The sequence below is a fragment of the Lemur catta genome, chromosome 10 (assembly GCF_020740605.2).
Source record: "Lemur catta isolate mLemCat1 chromosome 10, mLemCat1.pri, whole genome shotgun sequence".
Taxonomy (NCBI): Eukaryota; Metazoa; Chordata; class Mammalia; order Primates; family Lemuridae; genus Lemur; species Lemur catta.
Window position 1 is genome coordinate 86,079,325 of NC_059137.1, and position 15,336 is coordinate 86,094,660.

At 42.6% G+C, this 15,336-nt stretch overlaps 1 protein-coding gene across 4 annotated transcripts in view; it reads left to right on the forward strand.

Annotated features, from left to right (window-relative positions):
• Window positions 1-15,336, forward strand: part of LOC123646475 (serine/threonine-protein kinase MARK1-like) — a 63,650-nt gene that overhangs the window by 40,544 nt on the left and 7,770 nt on the right. For all 4 annotated transcript variants that reach the window (XM_045563490.1, XM_045563493.1, XM_045563492.1 and 1 more), the window contains 5 exons: window positions 518-583; window positions 11,570-11,805; window positions 11,981-12,100; window positions 12,351-12,447; window positions 12,775-12,887. In XM_045563490.1, coding sequence (XP_045419446.1) covers window positions 518-583; window positions 11,570-11,805; window positions 11,981-12,100; window positions 12,351-12,447; window positions 12,775-12,887 — 632 coding nt within the window. The remainder of the gene's footprint in view (window positions 1-517; window positions 584-11,569; window positions 11,806-11,980; window positions 12,101-12,350; window positions 12,448-12,774; window positions 12,888-15,336) is intronic.

Sequence of the window (15,336 nt, forward strand, 5' to 3'; positions counted from 1 at the left end):
TTGTTCTTTGGGAGTTGTGATAAGTTTTCCAAGCAGCAAGGGTCTGAAGTGGAATTATATCCTTAAAGCCATAATGACAAGTGAATGGATGTCCAGGTGTAGGAGTCAAGTAGATCTGAGCGATTGCTGCAGGTTGTGAGAAATGAGACCACTTTTCCTCAGGCACAGAGGGTGAGCTGGTGGGAGGGCAGGTAGCCAAGAAGCAAATAAATGGCAGTGACAGCGACGACAGAGGAAGAAGCAAGCACAGATAGCCCTTGCTCGACTGCCGAACGCATACTGAAGTCTCACTGAGTACCCAGAAATGATCTTCATTTTTATGGAATTCCATGCTTTTATAAAAGCTTTTCTGTTGTGTAGTATTTGCTAAAATTCCCTAAAAGCATTTTTGAGAGGGCCAGGTATTAAAATCTTTAACAGGGAAACAGTTGCTTTTGATAGTTACAGTTTATATGTGCATGGGTTGTGCATACAGACGTTGGTTTCTTTCTCTCCCGTATCCTCTCCCCACCCCCAGTGCAACTGTATGAGGTCATCAACAGCGGGACCACCATGTACCTCGCTATGGAGTATGCCTGTCATGGTAAGAACATTTATATATTATATATTGGGGTTTTCTTGTTTCTTCCCTTTTAAAAGAATACACAAGCACACTGCCCATATAATTGTTAAGGTTTCATTTAACATCCAGAGTCATAATATACTAAGATGAGAGTCCAAAACGCTGACTCTCAGCAATTCTATGGGTTGCCATTAAGTGTTTCCCTATTAGCTTTGTTAATTGATACAAGACAAGACAGACCCTGGATTTTTGTTGTGGAAAATACACATCACATAAAATTTACCATTGTAACCATTCTAGTGTACAGTTCAGTGGCTTTCAGTGTGTTCACATTGCTTTGCAGGCCTCACCACCACCCCTCTCCAGAACTTTTTCATCTTGCCAAAGTTAACCACTAACCCCTCCCCCAGCTCCTGGCAACCACCATTCTATCTGCCTGTGTGAGTTTGACTGCTGTGGGGACCTCACACAGGGATCGCAGCATTTGTCCTTTTGGGACTGGCGGGTTTCACTCAGCTTAAGGTCTTCAAGGTTCATCCATGTTGTGGCATGTTTCAGAATTTCCTCCCTTTCTAAGGCTGAATAGTGTTCCATTATGTGTGGGACTCACACATTTTGTTTATCTCAAGTATTTGGATGTTAAAATGTGTTAATGCATTAGTCTGTTTGAAGTTAACATGTGTTGTGGCTTGGCTTTTCTTTATCAGATTTTAATATGTCATTGATGTCCCTCTTTTCCCAGGCCATAGATGACGGTTAACAGTACATAGGACTAGGTTTTCCTTAAAATAAAGATAAGGACTGGTCACTATTTGCCTATAAGTTTGTAAAAATGTAGACATTTTCTGAAATGCACATATATAGCTTCTATCTTTTATAAAGATTCTCATCTATGGTTGAGGTTGGGCTGGGCTTGTAGTTTGTGGGCCACATGTAGTTTCATTGTCTGTGGAGGTCAGAAGCTTTCTTGTTTATCTTTCTGTGTGCCCTGCCTCTGGCACAGTGTCTGGCACAGAGCAGATACTCAACAAATAAGAATTAGATGCATGAAATTATAAACTATTGGGCGTGCCTTCTGTCGAACTCTACAGTAGAGTAGTTTTATTTTATCGTTAGTTGGTATTTTGGTCCATATTGTAAAACCTGGAGACAGAACGTTACATCATGTCTCCATTGTAGTGAGTTTGCCATTCAATAAGAGACTGTAAACCTGTTGTGAGAAAGAATAGGTGTTAGTAGGTACACCTCTGACACCACTTTTTCATAGTCCTAATTAACTATTAGTTGTGTATTTTATGTTTTAAATGTGTAGTTTGGGAATCTGGTTGGGATTTTCAAACTTCAGGTGTTGTGGGAAGCACTGAAGGTTAATTGCGGAGCCATACATCTATATGGCGTTCTAAGCCTTGCTATCATCTCACAGGCAGGCACCGTAGAGTAATGTTTATAGCCTCCTTACGGCGTGGGCCTCTGCAGTGTAGAAAGTGCTTTCTCTTACCTGATCCCCTTTGACTCTCACAAGGACTCCATGGTGTGGCCGGGCTGTGAGTGATGGGCTTTTACCCTTGAGGAAATGGAGGCTGGGGAGCCTCACTGTGGGCTCACTGCCTGGCCTGGATCCCCAGCCTCTGACAACAGGTAGCCTGTCTGGGTGTCAGTCTGTCATTGCTTTCTTTTCCTGTCTATTTTACGTACCCAGGTCGTAGAGATTACTCATGTAGGGACAAGACAAAAATATCTGAGAAGCATCCAGATTTAATAGAAAGAGGACAGGCTTTGGAAAAGACAGACGTGGGCTAAAACCAGCCAGTGGCCCTCATTGACCTGACAAGTAACATGTCACGCTGAGCTTCACAGTGGGCTTGGTGACCTAGCCCTCCCAGAGGTCTCAGTGCGTTGTGCAGCATTATAACAGCATTTAGTGGATGGTGGTGGTGGTTTATTGTCTTGGGCCGTTTGCTGTATTGAGCTCAACAAAACACTGTCCATCTCCAGGACATCTGGGTTACTGTTGTGCTCGCCCTTGTGAAAAGTTTCATTAAACTGACTACCCATCGCCCTCCAGGCTTGTGCCTTTTCATTTGATAGAATCATAGAACTTGTGACTTAGAGAGAATCTTAGACATTATCTAGGGCAACTTTCTTATTTTTACAGATGAAACTAAAGCGCACATCGTTCTATGCCAAGGGTTCCATAGCTCTGTAGTTACAGAACCTGAAGTAGAACTAAGGGCTCTCTGAACTGTGCTGTCCAGCACCCATCTAGCTACCTGTTCCCTGACCTGGGCAGGGGAACCATTGCTTGCTGTTTCCCCCCACCCCCCCAGTAAATAGCCTTAGAGGTTTTCATTTCAGTTACTTAATCGGAGTGTTAATACATTTTTAATAAAGAATAAAAAGAGGCCGGGCGCGATGACTCACGCGCCTGTAATCCTAGCACTCTGGGAGGCCGAGGCGGGTGGATCACTCGAGGTCAGGAGTTCGAGACCAGCCTGAGCAAGAGCGAGACCCCCGTCTCTACTAAAAATAGAAAGAAATTATCTGGCCAACTAAAAATATATATACAAAAATATTAGCTGGGCATGGTGGCGCATGCCTGTAGTCCCAGGTACTCGGGAGGCTGAGGCAGTAGGATCGCTTAAGTCCAGGAGTCTGAGGTTGCTGTGAGCTAGGCTGACGCCACGGCACTCACTCTAGCCCGGGCAACACAGCAAGACTCTGTCTCAAAAAATAAAAAATAAAAAAATAAAAAGAAAGATTTAGGTTGAATTCCTGGTTTAAAAGTTGAACTCCTGATGTATACCTTAGTGATTATGAGTGTGACTTTATGGTTCCAGAAATCTCTTAACCAGCTTATGTTGCATTTGGAGTTAGAAAAAATATTTTAAAATTATATTGACACACTTGGGCTTTATCTATGTTAGTATACAACAGCCAGTGATCTTAATATATTAATTTTTTAAAGTCAAAAGTGTTTTCTGTATGATTGCACACATCTTTAGTTGTTTTCACTTATTAACCACTGGCTTTGACATTGTGTACATCTCTGCAAATAGAAAGGCCATTCGCTTAGGAAATGTTGACATTTTAGTGAGCTGACAGTTGACTTCATAATTCAACATAGTTAAATGAATAGACAGTATGTAATGCGTTTTAAAAGATCATTATGCAATCAAATGATAATATAAAATGTTTATGCTTATCTATTATTTAAAATTTATTTATGCAGAATTAGGGTTAAGAGACATTAATGTATAATTCAAGTACAAGAATATTTTAGTGGAATGTTGTCATAAAGCTGATGGAGGTATTCCTCATGTGTGTGAATTACACACGTGTTCTTTCCCAGAAACAGTTGATATCTAATTTTCTAAAGTAGTATTCTTTTCTGTTGATTTCAGAAGTGGTGGTTCTTTATTCTAAATTGGTAAGCGGTTGACAGTACTAATAGTACATTCCCCAAAATGTCACCTCTCTTCCTCAAAGAATTAATATTGTATAAACTGCTGCCAAGATGTCCATCCAAGAGTTCTGTTGACTGCACCCCCACTGTGTCCTGAGCCCCCACTTCTCACCACCACTGCACTTTGCTCTCTCGTCCCAGTTGCTGTCATGCTTGGCTCCGTTATTGGACTAGTCTCCCAATTGGTCTCCCTGTCGCTGCCCTTCATCGTGACCTTCCCCCTGACAGCCAGTGATCTATTTTTAAGTAGTTTCATCTTCTCTGCTTCTCATCGTAGTTAGAGTAAAGCCAGAGTCCTTACCAAGGCCTGCAGGGCTCTTCCTGGCCTCATCAGCTACCTCTCTTCCCCTTGCTCTGCTTCTCCAACCCTATGGCCTCCTTGCTGTTTGTTACTTGCCATAGAATCTTTTTTTTTTTTTTTTTGAGACAGAGTGTCACTTTGTTGCCCTGGATAGAGTGAGTGCCGTGGTGTCAGCCTAGCTCACAGCAACCTCAAACTCCTGGGCTTAGCCGATCCTCCTGCCTCAGCCTCCCGAGTAGCTGGGACTACAGACATGCGCCACCATGCCCGGCTAATTTTTTCTATATATATTTTAGTTGGCCAGATAATTTCTTTCTATTTTTAGTAGAGACGGGGTCTCACTCTTGCTCAGGCTGGTCTCGAACTCCTGACCTCGAGCGATCCACCCGCCTCGGCCTCTCAGAGTGCTAGGATTACAGGCGTGAGCCACCGCGCCCGGCCAGAATCTTACCCTAGATTACTACCTTGTGCACTCCCTCAAGTAGTCAGCAAAACAGAAGCAGGCAAGTCCATGTACACACACACACACACAAACATACTCTCACGCACTCCACCTGTTTCTTTCCCCTGCTTCTCCACAGCACTTGTCATCCTCTGACACAGTGTGTATTGGTTTGTTTATTGTCTGTCTCCCCCTACTGGAATGCAAACTCCATGAGGAAAGGGACTTTCTGTGTTCACTGCTACTCCTCTTTTAACACACCTAACTTTATCCTTTTGACTTTCAATTTTCATTACTCACTTTTTATTAAAGGATATTGAAAACACATCATACCCTTTAAAATAAAAGTTACATAATTGAAGCACATGAGAATTTAATTTTAAGGCTTTTCTCCTGTTTAAAGATGTTAGTAGCGAACTTACATGCCTATGGTTAAACTTAAGACCAGCTTAGTTTAAATTCCACATATTCCTGGCTAACTTCATACCTATATTTAAAAATGAGAGCATTGCTAAAAGTGACACATTATCAATCGATGGGAAAATTAATGCTCAGAGTGGGCCTTCTGCTTACCTTTATTTCTCTCAATTGTAGGCGATGTATATGATTATTTACTAGATGTGGGGAGAATGTATGAGGAGGAGGCCAGGGGGAAGTTTCGCCAGGTAGGAATTATTGCATCTTTAGTTTGTTAACTTAATAGAGTTATCATGCTTAGACCCTGAAGCAAAAAGTGTTTGCCTCTGTAGGTGCTTAGGAGGCTCACTGGATGGCAGACGTTGGCCATTCAGCTGGACAAAATCATATTAAGTGCCCTTCGTACCTAAGGTACTGTGCTACTGTGCTAGAGGTAGCCACGGGTTCTATCCTAGCTTTGTAACATCAACATGAATGTCACTCTTTGACTCTTCACTTTTGACTGTTGAGCCTTAAAAATCGAGAGCTATAGATGTAATATCTATGATTACATTAATTAAAGCCATTTCAAAGCTTTTAGCAAGAAGGATGGCACAATCCCAAAATTTATTAGTTTTGTCTTACAGAAGCCAAGACCAAATAGAACTCAATCTATTAATTAGTGATTTTCCTCGTTGCTTGTCTTTACATTGCCTTTAGGGACACGGGTTTTAATCATCAGGTTTTAAGCATAAAGGTGACTTAACTCTTATGTCTTTATTAGTAATAATTAGTATTGTCGATTGACCATGCCAGACACTGGGATGAGCACTTTACCTACATCTATGTAAATCTTGCAGCAGCCTTGTGAGTTAAGAAGCATTATGCCCATTTGCTCCACATAAGACAACTAAGGCATGAGAAGAGGAAATAACTTGCCCAAAATTCAGTGCCTGTCAAGTAGCAGACCTTCCATAGATTCAGAGACCCTGGCCCTCTGACTCCAAACCTCAAAGCTGTAACCATTATGTCCTGCTATCATTTAGACTAGGAATCAGCAAACTCTTTATGTAAAGGGCCACATAGTGAACATTTTAGGCTTTGTGGTCCATACGGTCTCTGTTGCAACTATGTAACTCTCCTGTTACAGCATAGAAGCAACTGTAGACAATACTAAATGAATAAACATGACTGTATTCCAATAAAGCTTTATTTGCAAAAACTGGGATGGGCCAGATATGGCCCATCTGGGCCCTGATTTGCCAACCCCTGATGGAGACGAAGGAAAGGAGCAAGTGCTTTCCTGCTTTTAAATGAACTCTGTCTGCTCCAGTGGCAAGGTCCACATTGCAATGGCAGTAAGGGCTTCCTTTCTCACAGAACCTTTCAGTTTTGTTTTCTTCATGTGTAAATTTGTCGTGATTGATAGGAGACTTCAAGTTTCGCATTTGGAAAGGTGTTTTTAGCTGATTTTCAAGTTTTCTCTTAACAGTGCCTCTTTTGATTTCCTTAGTTGGATGTTTACAGTTAAGGACTCATTTCTAAGTTTCTTAACTTCTGTTGTTGCTTAAATTTAGAAGCTTAAGAAATCCTAATGGTACTTTGAATTAAAATCTATTAAATATCAAAGTTGAAAGTACCTTTCACTATCATTTAACTTCTCTGATCCTCAGTTTTTTTCTAGCTATAAAAAGAGGAAATTCTACTTGATGAATTCTGTCGTCCTTTCCAGTTCTAATATTTGATTAGAACTGTGGTCTATGAAAGGAAACTCAGATGTTTACTAGAAAACCAATCTGGCCCTTTTCATAACTATACTCTTCATTTTTATAAATTAGCCAATATTTTTGCCTTATGCAACTTAATTTCGCTCCTACTCAGATGAATCTGACTTGCAAACCTTTCTGTGAATATGGTTTATTGACCGTGAGGAAAGGCTAATGTCAGCCAGCAAGAGCATGTCTGTGTGCAGACCCTCTCCAAGGAAGCAGTGTGGTGTTTAACCCCACAGCTTCGGTCCTCTTTCATCTCTACCCAGCCCCGTCTGCCACCTGGTGGGATCCAGTTCATCAGAAAGGCTTAGACCTTTACTCACCTCAATCTTGAGGCAATTACTCTGGGTTTTTTGTTGTTTTGGTTTTGTTTTGTTAAGAGACGGGGTCTCACTGTGTTGCCCAGGCTGGATTCAAACTCTGGCCTCAAGCAATCCGCTCGCCTCAGCCTCCTGAGTAGCTGGGACTACAGGCATGTGCCATTGCGCCCAGGTTCTGGTTTTTATTTTAAATTCCCTGCAGAAATTCTGAAGCCTTTCTTGGAAGAACCTATTAGTTGGACCAGGAAAGATGGGGTGTGTGTGTGGGCGTGCACTTTTACAACTAATGGCTGGGTTTACAGTGCTTAGCATTAATGTAATCCCTTCTCCTTCCTGCATTGTTTGCCTAAGACAGCTCCTTTAGACCTGGAAGAAACAACCGTGATATTGGTGCTTCTGCTTTTCTCTGGTTCTAATTGCCATGCATTCCAGGAGCTTATAAGTCATCACTTCTTTGACTAAATAAAAAAAGTTTTCCTCTTTATGACAAGGGTCATAGGCCCTTCTTTCCATATTCATGAGCAGGTGGGTTTTGCTTCACCATTCCCAGCCCAGTTACTGCTTACGCCATTTTAGTCCTTTGGTTGAGCTCTTGTTCTTTTCAGAGAAAAAGAATAGACTCCTGGCTCTGTCTTTTTTACTTACTTCTTTCTTGGAGGGCTGGTAATGTTAGTGCCTCTGTTCTTTCATGTATGACTGCAAGGGAATTAGGCTGACACTCGTGTTTTAACCTGGACAACATCCAGGTTCTCAACCTTCTTTAGAAGTCACTGCTCATAGCTTAAGAACGTGGCACACACCTGTGAGCCCAGCTACCCAGGAGGCCGAGGTGGGAAGATTGCTTGAGCTCAGGAATTTGAAACCAGCCTGAGCCAACATAGCAAGACCCTGTCTCAAAAATAAAAAAATTGATATTAATAAATATACATGCAAAATACCAAAGAAAAGACTAGAAGCAAATGCAAAACAGGAAGAGAAGCTGTCCTTTAGTGGTAACATGGGCATATGTTTGTATACATTTTTCTGTTTCCTAAAGTTTCTATAATGAGCATATAAAACTTTAATGTTAGAAAAGAAAACTGTTTTTAAAAAGTTGGCAGTAGACGTGAAATTTCAGTAAAACAATTGTTTAATTAACAGTGCTTTTCATAGTTCACACACAAAATTGCTCTTTTCGTAGATCACATGCAGCATTCATTCCTCCATTGTAAGGAAGAGGAACCTGACCCTCAGAGAGTGAAGTCAGTCTATTAACTTCCATAGTTGGGTTTTGAGTTGGTTACACAGTCATGGGAAGGTTGCACCGGAGCCATCTGGCCCTGGGCCTGGGGACAGCCAGGGTCCTCCAGATGCAGGCGTTGGTTGCATCCTGGTGTTGGGCTCAAAAACAAGTGGAATGTCAGCAGGAAGAGTCCAAGAAGAAACTTGCAGTTACAACTGGAGAGAACAGGAACGACATCCTCACCTGTCTCTTCTTGCCCTCACCCCTGAATTTCTCCAGATTGCAAAGTTCAAAGCATCAGGAAATTGCTTTTAGAAATCCACACATCGAGGTGCTCACTGAGTGTTTTGCATGTGTGAACATTAACGAAGTTATTTTCATCTTAATTACGAGTCTGCACCTGTGCGAACTGACCCCTCCTCTCCTTACTCAGGTGGTCTCGGCGGTGGAGTATGGCCACAGGGTGTCTGTGGCGCACAGGGACCTGAAAGTGCGTACCAGCGCCCTAAATGTGTGCTCTACTTGCACGTGTTCAGTTCTCTCATCACACAAGTGAGGCGTAGATTAGATTTTGTTATTAAACATAATGAAACAAAAATAAATCTCATGATAATTGGACCATTTCAATTAAGTTCTAGTGGAGCATTTGAAATAAATAAAAGTGAAGTTTATGAGAAGTGTTTTACCTTCCAGTTAAGGTGCTGGTGTTTGATCTCGAGGACAGTCATCACACAGCCAACGAGATGTGTGTGGTGCTTCCTCCGGAAGTGTGTGGTCACGCCTGGACAGTGTCCTCGGGGCCACCTGGCTTTCTTTTCCACTTCTCCAGGTAGCATCGTCTCCTGTTAACAGCAGCACCTATTTGAGACTGTGTCACAGCCTCCACCCCGGCATAGCATGAGGTTTCCTATTTCACAGAGAAAATGGAGACACCAGGCAGAAACCCCCTGAGTCTTCCAGCAGAACCTTGCGTGGATCAGTACCTGCCCCTGCTCGCATCCTTCCCCTGTCCCCATGTTACAGGAAAGCGGGGCACCTCTGCTGCCCCCGCCTCTGTGTTCTGGGTCCTCTCTCCCTCCGTGGGCTGTGCGCTGTCCGATGCCTCTTTTCTCTCCATTTTGTCATTCACTCTCTCTCTCTGCTTGCTTCTCACCAGCAGCGTTATACATGCTCAAGTCCACAGCTTCTTTTTACCTAAAGTCTTCTCCACCTTAGGTCCCCTTCCAGATACACCCTTTGCCTCTCTTCGTAGTCACAGCCTTTGCCCTAAACATTGTCTACACTCCAAGTCTTAGCTTGCTCCTCACCCCTGCTCTCTCCTTACGTGATTGTCATTGACTGGCTCGTTCCTCTCCGTGCCCACCCTCGGTGGCTTCGTGTTCCTCCATTAGCTGCAGTGGCCACCTGTGTGCCGATGACCCCAAGTCCCTTCTTGCAGCCACGGGGCTCTCCCAGGGGCCAGGGGCCAGCTGGCCAAGGGGTGTCTTTCTTCACCAGAGTGTCCCTCAGGCACCTCAGGTACAGCAAGTTCAAAGCCTAAACTCTGCCTTCCTGAACTTGAACCTTCACTTCTCCTTCTCGTGACCAATGTTCCTGAGGTGTCCCTCTGCTTTGCCATCCACTCAGTGACCAGGTCCTTTTCCTGCTGTTTGTTGCTGACACTCGCTCACTCTTTCCTGTCTCTGCTACACTGTCCCAGGCCAGACGCGTCATCTCATACTTGATTGTCACTCTGGTTTCCTGCCTGTTCTCTGCTTCTAATTTTCCCTGTCTCTTTTCATGTGTGTTTTCCACCTTGCGCCCAGAATGGAGTGTTTTAAAACCACAAGTAACACTGTTATTTCTCTGCTTAAACAACTCTGCAGGGGCTTCCCATCGCCCTTAGGATGAAAACCCAAACTTGCTGGGGACAGCCCTTTGTGATTCGGCCCTGACCGTCCTCCCCAGCCATCTCCGCCTGCCTCTCTCTCCCACACACTCTCAGTGTCTTGAGTGAAACCCGCACTGTCTCTGTCACCTGTGTGTTCTCGGACTCTGCCTGAAACAGCGCCCGTCAACACACGCGGCATGACCGGCTGCACCTTCTTGTGCTTCGACATGGCCTCCTCTGGGAAGCAGCCCCTCCCTTTCAGCGCCAGGCCCACAGCCCCCGTTCCCCCTCGGTGACACAGCACTAGGGTCTCAGGGCAGCTGCCTGTCTCTCTGCCTCTCCCCTTCTGAAGTGTGAGCTCCTCAGGGCAGGGCCCTATCTGTCTTGCTTATTATATGTCCAGACACTAACAAATCTGTTGTGTAGTCGCTACATAGTAAATATTTGTTGCAATAAATGGAAGTGGCTGTGATCTGTCTCTTGAATGCAATTTGGGATTCTTCCTTCCCCAGTAATAGCCATTTTACAGCTTTGTAGCAATTATTGTAAAATGTGACTATCGACTTCACCAAGTGCCCAGTTTTTTTAAAAAGCCCCTGATTATTTTTAATGTAAAATATCTGCCAAAGGGTCAGTCATGGTGGCCCATAATCCCAGCACTTGGGGAGTCACAGGCAAGGGGACTGTTTGAGGCCAAGAGTTCAAGACCAGCCTGGGCAACATAGTGAAACCTATCTCTATAGAAAAATAACATTAAAAATTAGCCAGGCATGGTGGCACACGCCTGCAGTCCCAGCCACTCGGCAGGCTGAGGCAGGAAGGTTGCTTGAGCCCAGGAGGTTGCAGTGCAGTGAGCTGTGATTGCGCCATTGCACTCTAGCCTCAGTGACAGAACGAGACCCTGTCTCTACAAAACAAACAAATGAAAAAAACCTCTCAAAACCTTTCTTTATCTTGGGGCAGTTGATACTTAAATTAGTACACGAATTAATGCTGATTATTCTAGCACTCCATGTCTGGTAGTGATTGTTAATGTGATAAAATTAGGAGTTCAAATTTGTCTCCTGTTTTTTTCTTCTAGAAGAAATGTTTTCTCATTTCATTAATTAGGAGATACTACGTTTATATCATTACAAAAAGCTGCTTTATGAAATGCCTAATCGTGCATACTTCTAATTATATTTTGGTTAAATTTTATTTCTGTTGATGTGTTCCCTCTAGCCAGAGAATCTCTTATTAGGCGCCAATGGCGAAATAAAACTAACGGACTTCGGCCTCAGTGCGCACTTTACACCGGGCACTCCACTGACCACCTGTTGTGGGACACCGTGTTACATCGCGCCGGGAATTGTGGAGGGGAAACCATGCCACGCCCCTCTGCGGATGTCTGGAGTCTAGGAGTCCTCCTTTACATGTTTGTCACCAGCACCTTCCCTTTCAAAGGGGACAATCTTAAGGTATTGGAAGCGGTTGTTGCATCCACGTAGTACACAAAACCAGAAGGAGTTTTATAAAATTATATGGGTTTATATTTTTAATGCTCTATCAGTTTAGGGGTTTCTGTGGGTTTTCTGTTGTTTTTTAACCCAAAAGTTGACTCACTAGTTTTCTTTCCTCTCTCCCTGCCCACAGGAGGTAATGAAACATATAAAACGAGGGAAATACCACATCCCCTCCTATGTTTCCAGACAGTGCCAAAAACTTATCAGGAGTTTACTAATAATAAATCCAGGTGGCAGAAGCTCTCTCCAGGTAATCACATAAGTGGAAATAAGTAACAACTTTGGAGGTTTTTAGAGTATTTTTAGAACTTAGCTTGGCTTGTGGGGCATACTGAATATTTATTTGCCTGGGACATTTTAAGCAGGAGTTGAGACATTGAAAAAAATTCAAGTTACCCTTTGGCCTACAGTCAGTGAAATGTTGAAAATAAAGTTTCCTAAACATTGCAATTATCGGAATATTTTATTTTATGCTGCTAATGAACAGTTCACCTTTTCAGAAAATTATGGAGGACGAGTGGCTCAACATGGGACATCTGGAGCCACTGGTGCCACACAGGGGAGTCAAGAGGAACATGCAGGATGAGAAACGCATTCGTAAGTACTCTGTGCTACGTGCCTGCGTGTGCCTGTGCTTGCATAAGCAACAGATTTCTCTCCTGATCCATGCATATGCCTAAAATGTGAATAATGGAACGTTAAGCCCAAGTTATATAATGAATGAGCTTATCTGTTCTGTCATATTTAGAAACATAACTAAATGTAGTTTCCTACAGCAGCACCCAGTAACTCAGAATCAAGTGCTCATTTGTGTAAGAAAATGTGTGATCTCTTAGGTCCAATAAAGAAAATTGTTGTACCTGTAACAGAATGATTTCTTACCCAAACAAAACACATAAACTGTATTTTACCCTTCTCTTTTAGAGATTCTGTTGAGGATGGGGTACAGAAAGCAAGACATTGAGGTGTCTCTGAAAAATCAGCAAACTGATGAAATCAGTGGCACCTATATGCTGTTAAAGGAAACATCTGTTGAGGTAAGAGTCATCAGAGAGGAAGAGTTGAAATACCCTTTATGTAAATGATCAGCTTATGTAAACTAGTAGTTTCTTAGTTTTCACTGTTTAGATATGTATAATGAATTTGATATATCAATTTTAAAATTTACCTGCAAATACCAAATCTAACTCCTATGACCATTATAAGCCATGATTTGAACTTCAAAATAATAACCCTTAATAAGTAAATGGAACATTTTAAGTTATTTGAAAAAGCCCGAAAAGAAGAACACAGACACATAAGCTTTTGTGACTTTTTCCAGCAGTGAGAAAAACACTTTTGCCTGAGTTTGTGTGTGTCATTTCTAAACCCTGTGATTCCACATCTCTCCAAATGAACTGTGTGTGAGAGGTCTGTGTGTGAGAGGTGTCACGAGAACTTTAGTTTCCTAAGAAACCCTTTGGGTGTGTGTTGTGGTTTGTTGTTTTTCTCATTTTCTCTTAGCTGCATGCTAATGATTCCAGTTCAAGCAGCAGTCTTTCTCTCGCTAGGGTTAGGCTGAGCAGTGACCTCAACAACTTTGCTTTCAGTAGTCTGTGGATTATTACTTTACTGATTATTATAAACCGTTATCATAGTCGCCCTACGTTAGCTGTTTTTCATGTTCTTTTCTACCAGAAGAGAGGGTAGAGGTTGCTGTCCTTGTTCCCTTTTCTGATCTTTTGGCCATTACTATGGATGTTTTAGCATAGTTTAAAGACTGACTACTCCTGTTTCTGTAGATGAGTTCTTTTTGTCCTCCTTGTACTGTACTTACCAAATAGTTTAAGACAAAAATGCCCTTTTTTTTTATAGAATAACACAGCACCTGGTGGGACGTGAGTGGGAAGACAGCATAGGTACGTTTGCAGTGAGAGAACTACAGATGATAGATACTCAGTGATTCAGAATGTCAAAAAAACAAAAAGTTATAAAATTTTACCTCTTCTCAAGAGAATTTGTTTTTTCAGAAGAGAATGGAAAGATTTCCATTTCTTGCTTTTTAAATCAAAATTCAGATATTCACAGTAAGTATTTTCTGAAGGTAAGGTAAATTTGAGTGCTAAGTTTTAGAAAGATACTAGGATTCCAAATTCTTGTCTTGGGTACCATCTTCCTGGCTGGCTCGCTGGATATGATGATTAAAATATCAAGTTAAACCAGGAAGGTTTCCTAGAGGAGACAGATAGCAAGTAAGCCATGGTTTCATTGTGGAACAGTCAATAGGGAAATAGAGATTGTTTTGTGCACATTAATAACTTGAGCAAAGGCTGGGGGGGGGAGCAGGATGAGGACCTGAGGCAGGAGCCACACCTCTGGGAGACATAGAGAACAAGGTCGAGAGAGGGAGTGTTCAGTTTTAAATAGTTTTTAAGGCTTCTTTAATTGCTTTGGCGTCATTTCCTTTCTGTGTTCCCCCTACAGACGCTTCCTTATTGAAGCTGATGCCTCCAGGTCCTGACCCGGGCCTCCTTGGTTCCCTTACCATGAATGATTGAAATACTTTGCTTTTGAAAGTGTGGTCTTCATCTTTAGCTGAACAGAGTCTCAGTGCCAAAACTTATCAGACAGTGCCCACAGCTGTAATGATGTCTGGATTCTCCTTTATTTCTGTCTGAAAAATGAATTGAAAGACTGTGGAAAATAATTGAATTTGAGGGCTGAACTACTGGTGGTCATATTTTTACCTTCAAATAAGGCACTCGGTGTGACAAGTGGTTGACCCTTAAAAATAATGCTCGTAGCTGTGTGTGGTGGCTCACACGTGTAAATCTGGCACTTGGGAGGCCAAGGCTGGAGGATTGCTTGAGGTCAGGAGTTGAAGACCAGCCTGAGAAAGAGCAAAACCCCATCTCTACCGAAACTACAACAATTAGCTGGACGTAGCAGTGCAGGCCTATAGTCCCAGCCACTACAGAGACTGAGGTGAGATGATCACTTGAGCCCAGGAGTTTGAGGTTGCAGTGAGCTATGATGATGCCACAGCATCCTAGCTGGAGCAACAGAGCAAGACCCTGTCTCTGAAAAAATGATGCTTGAGTCTTCAATTGGATGCATTACGCCTTCTCTGAACAGAATACTTCTCAGGCAGATTATTGCTTTCTCTTCTTCTCTTTGATCTATACATCTTACCTCTTCACTAACTGAAAATACTAGTGAGCTACAGGATGTCGGGAACTATGTTAGTTTCTGAAAGAAGCACATTAATTTCCATTTTTCAGCCTTCAATATGTTGGACTTTTTTATATGTGAGTGTTTATACAGAATCCTAACATGGGAATGATCACGGCTGATAAAAACTGTGCAAAGTTTTCAACCAAAGGCTCTATGTGCTTTAATTGAGCCCTTAGTGAGGGAAAAATACAGCTAATCCTTGGTCTGGGGGCCAGGGTGTCTAGCTTTTGGCAAGTCATTGCTTTGACACAAGCACCTCTGGGTGGAATTCTG